The sequence below is a fragment of the Tripterygium wilfordii genome, chromosome 22, assembly GCF_013401445.1.
Source record: "Tripterygium wilfordii isolate XIE 37 chromosome 22, ASM1340144v1, whole genome shotgun sequence".
Taxonomy (NCBI): domain Eukaryota; kingdom Viridiplantae; phylum Streptophyta; class Magnoliopsida; order Celastrales; family Celastraceae; genus Tripterygium; species Tripterygium wilfordii.
This window is the reverse complement of record NC_052253.1, coordinates 10,793,028-10,811,769: the sequence shown is the minus strand read 5'-3', so window position 1 is coordinate 10,811,769 and position 18,742 is coordinate 10,793,028. Positions and strand designations below refer to the sequence as shown.

Sequence of the window (18,742 nt, the reverse complement as noted above, 5' to 3'; positions counted from 1 at the left end):
GCGCATGCACAAAATTTTATCACTTCGTAAAGTAAAATAAAAAGGAAAAATATGCGGTACCACCATAAAGACGATATGTAGCGCCGCATACATACATGACCCACAACTCTTACAAAAAAATTATCCGACTAATAAATTCCATCAAAGGGGCTGTCTGTCCCATCTTCTTCCCTCTTCTCACTTCTCGCTAGGGCACACAGACTCGCACACGAACAAGCTCTCTCTGATCTCTCCTTCAAGGTACTATCGCTCTCTCCTCTCGCCCGAGTTGATCTCCGGCTAATCCTAAGTTCGATCTCAATTCGCTCCCGGTTTATATATTGATTCTCGTTCCTGTCACTCTTAAACATGCCGCATTTATTGTTTGCTGCCGATTTTGGGTTTTTACCATGGTTTAGGGTTTTTGGAGGACTCTTTGATTTAACAGTATAACGAGCTTTTATCTAGGATTTTTTCCCCGACCTAGGCAGTGGTGATCATGCGTTTAAACTGTGATTGGTTGCTGAGAAACCTGAGAAGCATAGAAAGAAAATCGGACGTTTCATGTTCCTGATGTTTTCATAAAAATCGAAAGTTCACCTGGAGTAAGCTCAATAGTGTTTGTTTTGGAGGCTTGCTGTGTATCTGTTTATTTGTTGCTTTAGCAATCGAGAAATCTAGAGGTTAATGAGTTTCACTCGATTTTAGTAACAATTGGAGACTAGTCCATTGGAAGTTTGAATGATAGTTCAGTTAGTTTGGCACATTATAAGACATGATCTCTGCTACTTTTGATTTATCTTATCATAATTGCTTTTGTGGTGAAGCGAATTTCTTTGGAAAGAATAGTTATTTATGTGGTCTAATGGAGACATTTGTTTAACGGCCCTTTTGCCAACGAGCAATATTGTCTTTGGACTGGTACTGGCATTTTTTTTAGGATTTACTGGTGTATTTGCTATATTCTTCAATTATATTCCTTTCATTCGAATAGTTTTACATAGATAAAATAAGTGAGAAACAATCAAGGAACATGTATTTGAATCCAAGCTGTAATCATTGTATCTCCAATTTTGTTTTACCAACATGTTAGTAGTTTTTAACTGTATGTTGACTGTCTCTCCCATGCGTATTTATGAGGAAATGATAGGAAACCCACTTCAGACTCTGAAATCATGTTCTGGTGTATATAAATTGGCTGTTTAAATCATATTACAATTTCTGCTTCTTGTAATTTAAAAAGGATGCATTTCTTCCTTTTAAAATCATAATCATAAATCTTTAATTCTTGTTTTTTTTGTTGCTTGCCGCATTCAAGTTTAGTTATATACTTGACTTACTGCTTTTTATTCCATTATTTCCAATGTGTTTAGAGTTTATCTCTGATAATAGTGTTGTCCTTTTTCAGGCTATAAAAGTTACTGAGTAAAAGCTTTTCAAATCAGTCTTCTTCTGTTTATTGACTGTCAAGACAAGGAAGGGTTACTTCTCAGTGAGGAATGATTGTTTGCATGACCTTTTGACCTTGGTGCAATGTCTGGGTTAATTAATGTATTGTCACTTATCTATAACTTTTATTAGAGTATAGAACCATTGGTTGAATATGCGCTTGTCTTTTGTTAGTTGTTAAAATGTTGATGTCGTATCGAGTTATTTATACTGATGACTGAAGATAAAAATAGCCTTCGTATCTTGCTGTGTATTTTTTAGTGTATGTCCTGTTTGTCTTTTTTCTTTGGGTCTGCATGTAGTGTTAGTGAACGTGAGGTAATATATGTAAACTTTGAATCATTTCATCTGGAGGCTGATGTGGCATTTTATGTTTTGATTTAGATTTTCCTAAGTGGTAATGTTTCCTAAACGATAATGGCACATTGCACCACTCTGATACTGCTATTTTCAAGACAACTACCAGACTTATCTTTGATACATGTAGAACATTAGAAGCATCTGCTTACATTTCTGCAATGAATACATGATAAGTTTATTGTGATTGCCCCGCTTCATAATTTGATAAAGGGTGTGCTATGTTTTTTTTTCCCTGGGCGTTTGTCCTTAAAATTTATAGATTGATTACTTGACTGTAATCATCTTGCTGCTTTGATCCATTTAATTGCAATATGATATTCACCTTTGATTGTAGTCTTCTCTAAACGGATCAGCTTCAAATCTTCCGGACAGTAATGGACGATCTTTTGCTACATCCTTTTCTGGACAGTCTGGTGCAGCCACTCCTATTTTTCACCATAGCGGTGGGTTGGTTGTGCTGCAGTTCTTATTTGGTTATTGTTCAAATTTTATTGGATGTGTGGATTTCTTATGCAGGACCCATTCAAGGGTTGCAAAACATTCATGGGAGCTTCAATGTTCCAAGCATGCCAGGTACACTTACATCGAGAAACTCAACAATGAATAACATGCCTTCTGGTGGGGTTCAACAACCTGCTGGGAGCCTCTCTAGTGGAAGGTTTGGGTCCAACAATCTTCCTGTTGCTCTTTCTCAGGTATCATGATCTTCATACCTTGTAACTATCACAGCTTGATTGACACGGAATGTTTGACTTGTAGTCTTGCTTTGGTGTATTTAATTGCTTTCCAGCATCATTGATGTGATTGTTTGTTGTCTTTGTTGCATTTCTGTTTTGTGTCCTCAACTCTTTTTTTCTTTCCCACCTAGCAGTTATCTCATGGAAGCTCCCATGGACATTCAGGAGTCACGAATAGAGGAGGTATTAGTGTTGTAGGAAACCCTGGATTTAGTAGTAACACAAATGGAGTTGGTGTTTCTATTCCTGGGATTCTTCCAACCTCTGCTGCTATTGGTAACCGGAATGCTGTTCCAGGATTGGGAGTTTCCCCAATTTTGGGAAATGCAGGTCCTAGGATTACGAGTTCAATGGGAAACATGGTTGGTGGGGGCAACATCGGGAGGAACATAAGCTCTGGTGGGGGATTATCTATTCCTGGACTTACTTCTCGCCTAAATCTCAGTGCAAATAGCGGATCTGGAAGCTTAAGCATGCAAGGACAAAATCGATTGATGAGTGGAGTGCTTCCACAAGGTATATTAGGTTGAATTGGTGGCTATATTCTATGTGGATTGTTAGATATATGCTCTTGTACTGCATGGATTTTAAATTATGTGACGTTTGCTCGAGGGTGCTTTGCTTGCAAATGAATTTAATTTTTTCTAACTGTAGAATTTTCAGTGTGCTTCTTGAAAACTGAACATGGTAGCATTTGGTCATAGTTAGTGTACCCTTACAGCAGCTGAATTAATGAATTCTATGAATGTTTGAGGAAAAGACATGTACAATGTAGTCTTTAAAGTTCTTATGAGGTCTTTGTAGACGTTAGTGGGATGTTGTGCTGGATAAATGGCTTGAAGATTCTCAAAGGAGGCTTTTTGGTTGTTAATACTCAATGCTTGTTTTCTCAGAATCCACATATTGTTACGGGATTCTAAATGTCACTGCTTTATATCTGTGTTTTTTAAAAGTAGACTTTTATCCTGTTTCTAGTTTAGTGCATTTGGTTTTATGTTTTTACTAATTTCGATAACACTTATAGCTCTACTTCACTTCTATATACAATTAAATGTGTGTCTTTTGCATCCACCTTCTCATCTCTCTCCTTATGCCAGTTGACATAAATCATCAAGTGATAGTTTTTAAATTTTTTTTGTACAATGCTGTGTTTGTTTTCTTGTAATGAACTTGCTCTCTTCCTTGGGCTTTATTGGACTGTCGACATTTTGAGATATTACTTATAAATGATTTCTTTATAGTCAATGTCTCTCTTTTTTGGCGTAGTAGGTCCTGGATGTAATGGTTTAAGCCTTCTGGGATTCATTTGCTTTGAACCACAATGCACATCATTTTTTGTTTCTGTTATGACTCATGAGTCATGAGTGAATGATTCCAGCACATTTTGTTATATGTGGTCTTCTAGTTAACTTAGAATCTCAGACGAGTGTTTAGGCACCTGGGCGCCTAGCAAACCTCCATGTGAGGTGGCTTCAAGAAAGCGCTGCTAGGCGCTCCCCTCTCGAGCCCAGTTTACAAGAAGAAGTTTGTGGCCATTTGGTTGACTTAGAAGTTAGAGTATGTCATATGTTGTGCTGAATATCCTGTTTTAGATGGAACAATGCAATCAAATATTACTCTGAAAAGCACATGCTTAAATTCTGTTGAAACATGTGACCAGATGACTATGTGGATCCGTCACAAACCCTATTACAGAAAGTGTGTTTGTCACACGAGTGCTCCATGATTTACATCTTATATGGTAGTTTTTGGACTCATGGTGTCAAGCCATGTTGGATTATGGATGATCAACTGCTTTTTGGCTTGTTAAAACTGTTTGCATTTCATGTGCTATTCTATTGACTGCTATCAGCTATATTTACATTCCTATGGGTTGCATTTTATCATTTTGGTGCCATGAATTTTATATGCTGATACAGGATCATCGATATCCTAGTGGGATGACACAACAATTTTATGTTTCCTATACAACGAGTTTACTTACAATCACCAATCATGGTGGAGATAGTGTAATTTAACTTCTGTCTTTTATGTGTGTTTCCTATATGCTGAACTCTTGGTGTGTCATACATTCATGCACATTAGGTTCCCACATATAATATGGTTAAAGTGATGATTTGCATATGTTTGTAAATGAGATTTTCTTCGCTCAGGATCTCCGCAGGTAATTTCTATGTTAGGCAATTCTTATTCCGGCGCTGGAGGGCCACTCTCTCAAAGCCATGTTCAAGCGGTGAACAATCTGAGCTCTATGGGCATGTTGAATGATGTGAACTCTAATGACAATTCACCCTTTGACATAAATAATGATTTTCCTCAGTTGACAAGTCGTCCTAATTCCGCAGGCGGTCCTCAAGGACAATTGGGTAATTCAGAAAGATTTTGCGATTTGGTTTTGGTTAATCCACTCTTTCGTTTGACCATAAGTAATTTGGAAAACGAAAAATTTCAGGTTCTTTAAGAAAGCAGGGTCTCGGAGTCAGTAGCATTGTTCAACAAAACCAAGAGTTCAGCATCCAAAATGAAGATTTCCCAGCTTTACCTGGATTTAAAGGTGCGCATTTGGCAACTAACGTAGTGGGTGATATGATACAACTTTTACTTTTTTTCTTTTGTGTTTGTGTGTTTACGCTTTTCCATATCTATTTCCAGCAAGCAGAGAAAACTTTTGAGTGTGTATTGAGTAGGTATTTGCTGGAGGATATTGACAAGTTTACATTTAGTTTTGAGGTTTATACATATTTGCTCACATCTATGAAATGAATTACAAAAACAATTATTTTTCTGTGTTGTTTAATGTTGTCTGATAAACATTCTATGAAGTTTCAAATAGTGCATCTTTTAATAAAAAAAGCTCATTGGCCTAAGCAAAGAAGTTTTCACAATATTATTAAATTTGATGGCTTAGAATTTAAAATGCTTTCAATCATGATTGCTGAAGCCCAATGCATTCTTTCCTTGGATGCTGATCTTTTTGCTCTACATATAAACTATTGTTCTGTTGCCTCTTTTCAAAAAATTCAGCCAATCATCATTTTACGATATCATTAGATTTTTTCAGGTGGTAATGCCGATTATGGTATGGATTTGCACCAGAAAGAACAACTTCATGATAATGCCATGTCAATGATGCAACCTCAACATTTCTCTGTAAGTCTTTAAATTTGAAAGAACAAAAGAAGCTCCATACATATAATCCATTGCTAAGCTATGGATTTACATGGACTCAATGCACGTATAGGTGCTGATGCTATGGTTATGTGTGCGCCTTGTCTCACTATGCTCCATTTGCAGATGGGGAGATCTACTGGCTTCAACTTGGGAGGATCTTTTTCATCATATCGTCCACAGCAGCAACAACAACAGCAACATACTCCGTCTGTCAGTGGTGGTGGTGTCTCTTTTTCGTCTGTAAACAATCAAGATCATCTCCACAACTCAGATATATTCCCATCTTCGAATTCGACATATCATTCGCAGGTGAAAATATGGTGTTTTGAACATGTCTTCCAAGTTAAATGAGGTTGTTTCTAGAGGCTTTATTGTTTAATTTTTCTTAACCTTTATAACATTGCTGGAGCCTTTTCAACTCTTGTGCTGGCTAAAATCTGTGTTTTTGTTAAAGGAACTTTTGCTGGCTAAATTATTTTTGGCTTTAAAAGGAGAAGGGGAAAGGGTGAACAGTTGGCCTAGTGGTAAAGTTGCTGCACTGCAACCTCGAGGTCTTGGGTTTACTTCCTAAATTAGCGTCTCTGCTATGCATGGCTAAGACTCTCTATATCTTACCCTTCCCCGAGCATGCCTTTAGTGCATAAGCCTTGTGCACAGGAGTTGACTTTTTCTAAAGGAAAAAAAAAGAAGCTGCAAAACTGAAGATATTTATGGCTTTTGGTGTTAACAACTTTCTGTTAATATATTAGTCTGTTATCGTCTTTGTTTCAGGCCAGTGGACCTCCAGGAATGGGACTAAGACCTCTGAATTCTCCTAACACTGTTTCCGGTATTGGTACATATGACCATCTTATTCAGCAGTATCAACAACAGAATCCATCCCAGTTCAGATTACAACAAATGTCGGCCGTAAGTCGATCCTTTAGGGACCAGGGAGGCATGAAACCAATGCAGGCAGCGCAATCTATTCCGGATCCCTTTGGTTTGCTTGGCCTGTTGAGTGTTATCAGGATGAGCGATCCTGATCTAACCTCACTAGCTCTTGGAATTGATTTGACAACTCTTGGGTTGAACTTAAATTCAACGGAGAATCTCCACAAGAATTTTGGTTCACCATGGTCTGATGAACCGGCCAAGGGTGATCCAGAGTTCACCGTCCCTCAATGTTATTATGCTAAGCAGCCACCCCCTGTACATGTGTGTTCTGTCGTATATTTTCCTTTCCTCTTAGTTTCTATTTAACTATCAATTTTTTTTATTGCTCATTTTTTTTTATTGTGTGGTTGCAGCAAGTCTATTTTACAAAATTTTCTCATGATACATTGTTTTATATATTTTACAGGTTAGTTTCTCTTTTTGATAACTTTTGTTTGTATAGTGCACATTTTATGATTTTTAAAACTTAATTCTCTTGCCCCTTGGTGCAGCATGCCGAAAGATGAAGCGCAACTGTATGCTGCCAATGAACTGTATGCTTCACTTCTCACCGGCCTCACAAATGATTTATTAGTTTTCTTTTGAACTTTCTTTATGCACATTTATTTTCAATGATTATGAATATTCTTGATTTTATTAGTAAGAATTGTGGCATCATTTATTCTGCATTTTACCTGTGTTTGGCAGTCAAAATCGAGGATGGTTATATCACAAAGAGCATCATTTGTGGTTTTCACGGGTTGCCGAACCACTTGTCAAGACAAACACTTACGAGAGGGGATCTTACCACTGTTTTGATCCCATTGCGTTTGAAATAGTCCGCAAGGTCTGGACTTCATACCTGTCGCTTACCTTTGCATTCATTTGACATTTCTATCAAGTTTAATCGTTTTCCCTATGTTTTTACATTTGTTTGTGGTGTTTTGCAACATGGATGCAGGATAATTTTGTGCTCCATTACGAGATGATGGAAAAGAGACCGGCTCTACCTCAGCATTAACAATTTTTTTCCTAGTTCACAATGTACATTTTCGGTTGTTGAACATTGATTAGAACGTAAGTCAGCATGCACCATTAATATTTTCCAGAAATTTGTCGATTGTTAGCAGTTGTCCCCCCCTTATCATATAGTGGTCATTGTCAATCAAGCATTCTTATTTCATGCATCTAAGCATCTTATTTGGATTACTGGCTGATTACAGGCTAGGAAAAATAAATGTAACTTGTTGCAACAGCTAGATTGTTGTGTCCAATGAGTAATCTAGGCGGTATGGTTGCCGCGCCCCTTGTCAAACAGTGAGCTATTAGTGCATACTAAAAACGGCGGCCAGTAGATTAATCAAAAGTACGCCTTTTGTTGCGCATCAGAAGTTAATTGAACTACTTGGTAAACTCCATGTTGCTGGAATCTTCGGAATCGGACCCGATTGATGGTGGGTGATGGTGGTATACAACCAATAATTCGATGAGAAAAGGTTTAGGGCCGGTTTACATGTAGTCCCCGGCCCTTGTATAAACAACCTACAAAGATATGCTTGAAAATTTTTCCCCAGGTTGGGCTGGCTTTATATTGATTTTCCAGTCCGGGCTTTAATGCTTAGGTAATAAAAATCCAGCCCAAAGTTCCATTGGGCCCATTTCAAGCCCGTTCTGGCTAGGCAGCTACATGCGCAACTTGAATGATCCAGCCCACCTTTTTCCGCAGGCCCGGCCCATGATTAAACACTAAAGAAATGCTTAAAAAGTTACTGAAAATTCCAAGTCGGTCCACTTTTGAAACTTTAGTCAAAAAAATTTTCTCTCTAAGGTATCATTAGTATGCTAATTACTTTATTTCCCTTACTATGTCTTCTTCCTCCCACAACAACTACGTCTCTCTCTCTCTCTCCTTGCCGTAACCTGTTGGAATCTAACCTAAAATGAAGGCCACAAAACCATGAACATATTTTGACCCTCCATCACCACCAACAACCATCCGTTTGTTCGAAAAACAATCGGAAAGTCACAGCCACCTAGAGGAAAAAGTCTCAGATTCAGTCGATTCCGGTGATGGTTCGCCACACCACCACCACCGTTGGACTCTCCTCATCGAGACGCACAAGGCCCAAGCACTCTCAGTCCAAATCCACCCAAAAAGCAAGATCCGAAGTTGACACGTTTTGGTCGCGTAATGTTAAGACAGTAACATTAACGCTAGCCATGAAATATTAACATTAACACTAGGATTTAAAACTAATGTTACTGTATCATGAATGCAATTTCACACAATAAGAGTTATCAACAAGTTCTTGTGAATGCAATTTCACACAATAAAACTAATGTTACTGTTTTGAAATAGAAACATTACAATGTTAACGTTAACAGTATTATATTAACAGTAACAGTAACAGTAACATTATTAACATTAACACAATTAGCATTAACAGTAACATTAATATTGTATTCCATTGTTTTAAAAAGTAACATTAACTAATGTTACTGTTTTGAAAAACTGCTGTCACCGAGAGGAAAAGCTTTAGATCTGACCGATTCTGACGACGGTTCGCCACACCATCACCATCGTTGGACTCCCTTGACAGAGGTGCAAAATGCCCAGTCATATTAGGGCCAAAATGATCACCAAAAAGAAAGACTTGATTTTGTGACAGAGATGCAGTAGAGAGAGAAAGATGAGTAATGAGAGAGAAAGAGAGATATGATATGTAAATCTAATTTAAAAAAGAGTAAATGTGGCATCATAAAAAATTAAAAAAATTTTAAGAATTTTTTTAAAAATTAGACTTATAAGGGATAAAGGTTTTTGTAGTGCATCTAGATGTCCAACAATTTTGAAAGTGGTATTAACATGTTATTTTTCAAAAAAAAGTTATAGTCAGGCTGGCTTTGTCTTGATTGGGTTAGCGGGCTTTAAAACCAAGACACAAATCCAAACACAATCAAAAACTAATATTTACTTCGTACATCTTACCTAGGGATGTCCACAGGGTGAGGACCTCTTTGTCCACCCCATACTCGTTAGACAATTCCTTATCCGTTCTCGCTAAATATCTGTTGGGTATTTGAAGATTTGTCCTGATACCTATCAGTGTGGGAAATTCCCACCCATTTATCCTCGGCTGAGGTGATTAAGACATATACTCAAATTGGATGGTATCAAGTTCGAGTCCCCGCTCCCGCTTCCCTATCAAAAAAATGTTAGGATTGAGATTTCTAACATAGTATTAGGACAATCAGTGCAATTGGACGTAACATCTACTCCACTTGTTGAATCTGACATAACTCAGCCCACAAGTGTGGGGAGCGCAAGACTTAAATCCTACATCGATTTATAGTCCAACTCAACTGAGTGATTTATAAGCAAAACTCTACTCCTTATACATCAACATGACCCCATAAAAATGACAAAATCTTGAGGGAAAATCAATGTATCCATAGTGAATCGGAGCTCAAAGAGGACAATATTGAGTTGTGTGAGAGGAAAACTCCCATCTCCAACCAATGTCTTTTTCTAGGCTCAAGTATTGTTAAGCGAGATGGTTTAGAAGAATAAAATCATGCAGGCTTGATGTATTCAAAGTGAACCAATAACTCCAAAGCGAATGATATTGGTGTGTTTGAGTTCAGATTTCTGACATTAATGATTGACAAAGAGATGTTTATAGGGTGGTTGTTAGTTGTCCTTTCAAGCCTGTAATGGTCGTTCATTAATGGCACAACTCAACTTACTATTTTCAGTCTTTTCAGTCACAGATGGAAACGCATTATTTTGGTGTTTGGTGGATGTTGAACACTAGTTGCTATCTTGCTCACTCAAGACAAACTTTTTAAAATTTATTACAAACAGCAAAAACTAGAGCTCATGGAATATATAATTAGTGGATAAATAGAATTTCAATATACATACATACATATATATATCAACATTTTAGACAGCATATATGCTACCATTTTACTTTCAAACCAACCCAATGACTTTGAACTTTAAAATGACCTGTCCAAATATTGCCGTTTGCTTGAGCATGTATTTGAGATGTGGTGTCGGTTGACATTGGAAGTAGAATTATCCCATGACTATTACCCAAAACCTAAAAACATCGTTTAAGAGAGAGTGGGCCCTTACTGCACTTTGACATGAAAATTTTTTTGCAGACTTTTGCAGCAAGTGGCTCAAATCCTTAAATGATTCCAAACAAACACTTGAAGCACATAGAGAGTGGAGTCTGCGGGGTCAGGGCTTTAAATTACAGCCATATTTATTTATTTATTTATTTTTTTAAAAAACAATTATGACTGTTTTGATCGAATTTACGATTCCAACGGTATATTTTTTGACCCAAACAAAAATCAAATTTGTATCAAGTCGTTTGAGATGGTATGAACATGTTCAACATAGAGATACCGGTGCGATGGTGAGAAGAAATGAGAGAATTTGTATTGGAGAAAGTATGGAGCGACGAGGAAGACCTAAAAAAATGACGTGAAGTAATAAGAAATTATATTAAATTAGTAGGAGCGGATGAATATATGGTCTATGATAGAAATGAATAGAGAAAATGAATACAGTTGGTAGATGCCTATTGATGTTCTCAAAAACTCATCTAGCCGATCCTAAACTTTTGGGATAAAGGCTTTGATGACAATGATGCTCTAACGGTCCAGAATTTTCACGGTGAATTTGATTTTTTTTTAGACAAAAATATATGATTGGTTTCATAAAAACGATGAAAATATAAATACAATTTTTTGAAATAAAAATTACTGCTTCTTCTTATAATACAGTTTTTTTTTGAGAAGACTTATAATACAGTTATATAATGATAATAGCTTCTTTTTATATCTATACATAGTTGTAGTTACTATATATTGGATTTGAAAAGGGATAATGTTTGAGACCCTCGAAAAGTGACATTCTAAAAGACCCTAATTTAATATGGAGTGTTGGATGTGAAGTGGATCTTACATATATATTTTTAATCAATGGTTATTTTAATATCACATAAATTTGAGAAATTTTTGGAGGTCAAATTTTGAAGATCTCTAACATTGTCCGTTTGAAAGATAATATTTTCTTAGAAAATGTAAGAAAAAAGATTACTCATGGAAGGTTCTCTTCTTAATTTAGCTGCAAAGCTGGTCAGGCGTTATTGTCTTTTGTTTTTTTTTTTTTTTTGGTCTTGACAACAACAATTGCAACGGAGACAAACAAGGCATTAACTCCTCTCTCTTATAGTTTCATTTTCTGTGTAGTTCTTGTCCGAATCAATGCACCAATGGAATCAACTTTAAGAGTCCAGTTGCGCAAACACCATTCACAAGAAAGAAACGAAGCCGTTTTTCTATGCCTGCTTTGATATTGAACAATGAAAATGAAGTGCGATTTCATGGACCACATTGGTCTGGAAAGTAGGAGCCAGACACAATTATATATGGATCAATCCACATATATTCACATACAGAAATAGTACAGTTATGCGTGCATTTATATACAAAGCACAACATAAATAATGCTTGAGACCCTTAAAAAGTGACCTTCAAAAGACCCACATTTAAAGTGAAGGGTTAGATGTCCAGTGAATCCTACATGTGTGTTTTTAATCAATGACTATTTTAATGTCACATAGATTTGGGGGACTTTTGGGGGTCAAATTTTGGAAGTCTCTAACATTGTCCATTATTGTAAAATTGGTCTTCGCAAACAATCATATAATAGAGCAACACACAAAACAACAAAACAATAAAGAGAATGAAGAAGAACATAAGGAATTACGTGATTTGACAAGAAGACTACGTCCACAAAGTCTGCGGTTGTTTTCAATATAGGAATTTCAATAGTACATTTGGCCAGGGATTATACCCTTATATACCCACTATCTAAGTACCAAAAAAATACAATTATACCAGCTCGACTGGTACACTATGCTCTCCTCTAGCTCACACAACTTCTCCTTTCTTTAGAGCTTTTAGGTGTTAAGTAATTCTTTTAAAATAAGCCATTATTTAACGCATATCATAAAACAAGGCTATATACAGGGTGTAAAAGCGAGTCTCGCTCACGGTAAGAAACTCCAACCCAAAAAAATTCATAACACTATAGTGCACTTTGGGCCTCGAGGCCTACATGATTTTAATTTGTAGAGGTATTGTCAACTTTGAGTCTCAAGGCGCACACGATTTTATTCTTAAAATGACATTTACAATAATTTTTTAAATATCGGATTATTGGTTAAATCGGGTATCCAACCTCTCACCAGTAAGATTCAACTTAAAGTACTAGGTTGAACCGTGCCTGTCAAATACTGGTTTAAAATACCAAGCTAAATGGTGCCGGTCAAATACCAGTCTAACGGGCCGATTTTACCGATATTGAATCAGTGTTAAATTGGTTTTACATATATTTTTTTGAAATATATTTTTGAGTTTATAGACGAATAAAATAAAAATTTAATTAATATCCGAAATCTCCAAAATGAGTAGGATTTTTTTAATAATGGCTTTTACAAGAACCTAATACTTTATTTATAAGAGTCATGGTTGTAAAATTCTTGCAATTTTTCGATGTCAGATGTTTGTTGTATGAGTAGAAAAAATATTTTAAAAATACAATTAGTAATAATTGAACTTGGACACTCGAATAGGATATCATAAGTCTTAACCACTAAATCAACTTTATTTTGTCTGGCACATCAGACACTCACATAATTGCACACAAATTCTACCCAAAGAATTCAAACCCTGTCCATCGGATAGAAATACACAAATGATAACCAGCTAGGCTGGCACCAGTGTGTTTAACCACTAAAACAACTTTGATTTTTCTTATGTGTATCCTTTGCAATACATATATATGATTTTTATGGCGCTAAGCCGGTTGAAACAATTGAACCGATTATACTGTATATCAATCAACTGACCAATATGATTTTGATATCGATTTTTTCAAACACGGCTTTGCAATTGAGAGGTTTATAAACAACTTGGGCTGTGTACAGGGTGTAAAACACTAAAATCGCGATTCCGGACTCTACAATTCTCCTTGAATTTCACAAGTCTTAACATTTTCATCTCATGAGTTATGTGATGCCAAGTCATCTCCTTTCTTTCTTTTTTTTTAAACGCAGCAAAAGAAAGGAAATTTTATCAAACAACTAGAATTCTTTATACCTCCTTCAAGAATTAACAATACCAATATCAAATCTGTAAACCCCAAAAAAAAATTAATTTAAAAAAAAAGAGACGGAATTTGTTAAAAAAAAATACATCTAGACTTCCAATACGTTCTCACCTTATTGGGCTATGAAATCCACAAAGGGACTAAACAATAACAGAAGTGATAGGGATTCCAGTAAATGGAATCTCAATCATCCCAGTAATTAATTATGTCCCTTGATTGATATGCATCAGGTTTTGTGGACCCCTACGCTTACATCAATCAATGACCAAGATTGATTACTGGGATGACTGAAATCTCATATATTGGGATCCCTAACATTTTTGAAACAATAATACCAAGAAAGAACAAGAGAATAATAGTGTACAGAAAATACCTTCTTAGAAAGCGAGGGAAAAAAAAAACAACTCCACAGTTTATTTTTTTGAATTTTATTTAACGCATGACGAATGTTGAAGGGTCTTCGTCATTAATCCAGCCATACTTCTGCATGAATGGGTTAGCCAGTGTCTTTGGTGGGTAGCAATCAATGCTGTCTTTCCACACATTTGGTCCATCACCCATGTCGTCTCTCACCACCTCCCACAAACAGCTGTTGCATTTAAACCCTGCACCAAAGCTTATCATCAACACTCTATCTCCCTTCTTCATCCTCTTCTTCGCCTCCATGTACCCCAAAACATACCACAGACTGCTAGCCGATGTGTTCCCGAATCGATGCAGAGTCATTCTTGCTGGCTCTAAATCATACTCGCATAATTCAAGACTCATACCAAGTCCATCGATCACTGCCTTGCCGCCAGTGTGAAGACAGAAGTGGTCAACGCCAGTTCTGAAATTAATCACTGGCCTAGGAGAATTAGACCCTCCTTTGGTTGATGAGCTAATGGTGCTCAATTTTCGAACAAGTGAGACCACCATGAACCGAATCAGCTCCGAGATTGGCAGGATTTTGGGAGCTATGACTCTCAGATTGTCGACGAGGGCTCGCGTTGCGGATTTGGGGAGGGACTTGCCGAGATGAAACCCTTGTCTTCCTTGTTCATCCTCTGTTTGAATGCAACAGTTGTAAGAATCATCTTTGGCTCCGTGGTGGGTTCTGACCAGACACTTGAGCTTCAACATGGGTTTGTGGTTCAGAGCTCGATTGTTTGTCAAAAGAACTGCACACCCACCAGTCCGAAACAGACAATTTGAAAGAATCATTGATCTGTCGTTCCCTGAATACCAATTTGGACTTAAAGACTCTGAAGTCACAACAAGTGCGTACTTGTTCTTGTAAGATTTGAAAATGCTTTGAACAATATTGACAGAAATCAAACTCGCACTACAACCCATTCCGGTGAGATTAAACACCTTGATGTCGTCTCTCATCTTGTAGTGATTCACGATCATGGCAGATAAAGAAGGAACTGCTGATAGCATTGACACATTAACGACAAGAACATCGATTTCTTGAGCAGAAATGCCTGACCTGGTCAGAAGCTTTTGAATGCTATCTTGGAAGAATTCCTCCATCTCGATAATCCCATCTTGAAGAGTTGGGTTTTCTTCTCTGCCATCGAACATGATTCTTGGTGCGTAGGTTTGCTCTCCAATACCAGAACTCACAATGGCTTTCAAGAGGAACTTGTACTCAATGAGACCCAGAGCTTTGTTCCTCTTTATAACGTCTCCAGAGAACTCTGTATCGACCATTCTATCATCACTTGGTTTATAGCATTCGTAGTCCAATATGTAACATTCTTGGTCTCTTTTTCTATCAACCCACTTCCAGATCATGAACAGGAAGTGAAAGACCAAGAATGCATAGATTAACATCAGAAACCCCATTTGAAATCAGAGAAAAGAAGATGAGGAGACAGAGAGAGTGAGAGAAGGGAAAAAAAACAGAGGCAGAGGTTTATATGGCTCTGCAACAAGTGTACAACTTTTGTTTGGTTGGATGGAAAATCATAAAAGCTTAGATTTATAAGAGGAGGGTGTGTGTGAGAGAGAGAGTGAATTTTGCTAAGACCCATTTCAATCGCTCAACCCCCACCAACTGAATTTTGTGCGACTTTCGTGTCAATCTTAATTACAAATTCAACTTCGTCACACCTTAGGCATGTGACAGATGGACAAAAAAATGGTAGTACTAATTATACATAACCAAACATCCCTAATTGTCTATAATACACCTGTCATGTCACATGGGTCAAGTGATGTGTCAATTTTAAAAAAAAAATATGAGATAAAAGATCTTTCTCTTTCTCTCACACACTCTCTCTCTCAAAAAACAAATCTCTGTCATTTTTCTTCACGCTCTCTCTCTTTCTCTCAAACAAACAACGAAACCCATTTTGTAGTTGTCTCATAAACCATCAATACATATCGGTCTTCCATTCACGGTGGCCATCGCGGTAGCACTTCTTTTTCGATTGTCTAGCATATATTGATCTCTCACTCTCATAAATCTTTACTCAGACCCATTTACGCAGCCTCCCTAGATGATGAAACTCATTTACTCAGAGAAATCGGTATTCCGTTCACGACAGTTGTTGCGGATCTCATCACGGAACAAAGAGTTGTCGATCTCCCATGTCGTAGGTTTGTTTATTTGGGGTCTTCCATGTTGTGGGTTTGTGGCTTTGGTGTTTAGGGTCTTTCATGTTGTAGGTATGTTTGTCTTTGCTACTTTTGTTATTTTTGCCTCAGAGCTAGTTGTGATGCTCTCCTCTTTCTTTGGACGTTCAAAACTCTATTCGAAGTGAATAATTACATTATTCCAATTGATATTACACATTGATAGTTTTAATTACATTATTCCAATGTGTAATTACATTGATAACTTTTAATTATAAAACAACAATTTTTAATTACGTTATTCCAATGCGTAATTACACATTGATATTTTTAATTACATTATTATGATCATACTTACACAGTTCACAATATATTGCTCTAACGTCATAATTAAAAATTGTATTCTCAAAATTATATAACAATCTATGGAATCATTAAAAAGACTGCGTTCAAAACATACAAATATTAGTGTGAATCAAATTTGTTTCCTCTTTCGATGCTCTTGACAATATATATGCAATTACATTGTTTGCAAGTCCAATTACACTGGACAAATTTATAACTAACACATTATATTATCTTAATTATATCTCATAAACAGAATGATTACAATACAACAGTGGATAATTACATTATTTTAATTCGGAATTACACATTGATAATTTCTAATTACATTATTGTGGTCATACTTACATATTGATTTAAGCGTTGTCTTGGCTCTCATGGAGGAGAGATAAAAAAATAAGTATGAGAGAGAAAAAGTATATATGAGATGAAGATAAGTAGGAGAGAGAAAAAAGCAAATCTTAGATAAAGTCTTGAAATACGTGAGAGATGAGAGAGAAGCGGGAAAAATAAGCTTGAAAACCTAGCTTATTTCTGACAACTGATCTAGTTGGCATCTGACTTGTACTGCCAACTAGATTATGGAGCTTTATGGACAAAGTTATCTATGGAAGTTTAGCATTTTCCCCAAAAACAACAATATCGACAAAGGTATCTACCGTTGGATTGACTTTTTAAAATACACATATTTGTCCCAAAATAAAGATATTATCACATTAATGATAATCCTTTGGCGGGTATAGGGAGTGATGACCAAAATACACATGTCAAGATGGATCCCAAAAATAGTTTGGCTTCTGATAACTGATCTAGTTAGCATCTGACTTGTACTGCCAACTAGATTATGGAGCTTTATGGACAAAGTTATCTATGGAAGTTTAGCATTTTCCCCAAAAACAACAATATCGACAGAGGTATCTATCGTTGGATTGACTTTTTAAAATACACATATTTGTCCCAAAATAAAGATATTATCACATTAATGATAATCCTTTGGCGGGTATAGGGAGTCATGACCAAAATACACATGTCAAGATGGACCCCAGAAATAGTTTGGCGCCTCTGAGCTTGAGTGGTGATTGGTGAGCAACCGAACCTTTGGGCTTGACGAGGGAAATCTTATCAGAAGAACCCAAGAGCCTGTCAGACAAGGTAAGTAGAGGAAAAGTCTTTCTGTCGCTAGACGCCAAGATTCCTTTGTGTGGAGCTGACCATGCCAATGAAAGAATATCCTTGGCGGGAGGGAGCAAGGGGCGAGTGATGAGAATCCCACATTAGAAGATGGTGGGTTTGAAGTCTAACTTATAAGGGGGGAAGCTCCTATTGTCAACCTGGATTTTCAATAGAGAGTTAGGTTCAAACTTGTGATGCTAGACTTGGGCCCTCATCCAGTGTGATGGGTATTCATCAGCGGGCTAAGCATTGAGGTGGCAAGGCAGAAGGCCAAGTGAGATGGACATGCGTCAGTTCATGACCGGTTCTACCAATTTTTAGGGCAACTTATGTTAGTATAAATAAAACATGACTAATAGGATTTGGGGTTTATCCAGATAATAGATTTGAGAAACGGCACAACCATCAGGGGAAACCTATTGTTTCAATCGGAACTTCAGAGTATTTTTGCTTTGATTTTCTTGGGCTAGACTTGAATCCTACCATAGGTTTTTGTTTAGATTTCAGTGATTTATTGTACTCTTGTTTTGAACAAATTGGGCTAGTGAGGAACCTAACCACAGGTTTTGATCTAGAGATTGTATTAAGGCTTCTTCGTGCAACTTCTATTCAATCAAATATATATCCATTTTTCAGTCACTATACTCGAGTATTGCTCATGTCTTGTTCTTATTTGGAATTGTTGTTCTTGTTCAGGATACTTTGGATAGATTAGAGTGGTTTGGTGTTGAATTTGGAATCGGATCCTCATAACATGTCTTCTCTAATTCCCGCTCTTATTCCATAGAATACTAAACACAACCAAACCCAATACTTTGTGAGTCTATGGATAACTACTACAATTCGTATTCAAAATCCG

General features: G+C 36.8%; 2 protein-coding genes and 1 non-coding gene across 4 annotated transcripts; 1 reads left to right on the top strand and 2 right to left on the bottom strand.

The window, feature by feature from the left end:
* Positions 1-106: 106 nt before the first annotated feature.
* On the top strand, positions 107-7,870 carry LOC119991843 (probable NOT transcription complex subunit VIP2). 2 transcript variants are annotated; one of them, XM_038838333.1, is made up of 15 exons: positions 107-240; positions 1,388-1,530; positions 2,123-2,231; positions 2,305-2,483; positions 2,660-2,708; positions 2,823-3,041; positions 4,679-4,891; positions 4,978-5,079; positions 5,587-5,675; positions 5,820-6,005; positions 6,468-6,893; positions 6,986-7,038; positions 7,124-7,165; positions 7,320-7,458; positions 7,573-7,870. In XM_038838333.1, exons 2-15 carry the CDS (start codon positions 1,513-1,515, stop codon positions 7,630-7,632), a joined length of 1,884 nt encoding a protein of 627 aa, XP_038694261.1. In that variant the 5' UTR covers positions 107-240; positions 1,388-1,512; the 3' UTR covers positions 7,633-7,870. The 2 variants fall into 2 exon arrangements, with proteins under 2 accessions (XP_038694261.1, XP_038694260.1); XM_038838332.1 differs by having other exon boundaries at positions 2,660-3,041.
* LOC119992366 lies at positions 2,151-2,231 on the bottom strand. Its single transcript, XR_005466368.1, has one exon. It is a non-coding gene; the product is annotated as a small nucleolar RNA snoR35 (small nucleolar RNA).
* Positions 7,871-13,624: 5,754 nt separating the features above from the next.
* On the bottom strand, positions 13,625-15,809 carry LOC119991065 (3-ketoacyl-CoA synthase 12-like). Its single transcript, XM_038837251.1, has one exon. It carries the CDS (start codon positions 15,631-15,633, stop codon positions 14,236-14,238), a length of 1,398 nt encoding a protein of 465 aa, XP_038693179.1. The 5' UTR covers positions 15,634-15,809; the 3' UTR covers positions 13,625-14,235.
* Positions 15,810-18,742: the final 2,933 nt, after the last annotated feature.

Coding starts and splice junctions, on each gene's coding strand:
- LOC119991843 (XM_038838332.1), top strand. Junction 3,042..4,678: donor GAGTGGAGTGCTTCCACAAG/GTATATTAGGTT, acceptor TTCTTCGCTCAG/GATCTCCGCAGGTAATTTCT. Junction 6,006..6,467: donor ATTCGACATATCATTCGCAG/GTGAAAATATGG, acceptor TCTTTGTTTCAG/GCCAGTGGACCTCCAGGAAT.
- LOC119991065 (XM_038837251.1), bottom strand. CDS start 15,633: ATGGGGTTTCTGATGTTAATCTATGCATTCTTGGTCTTTCACTTCCTG.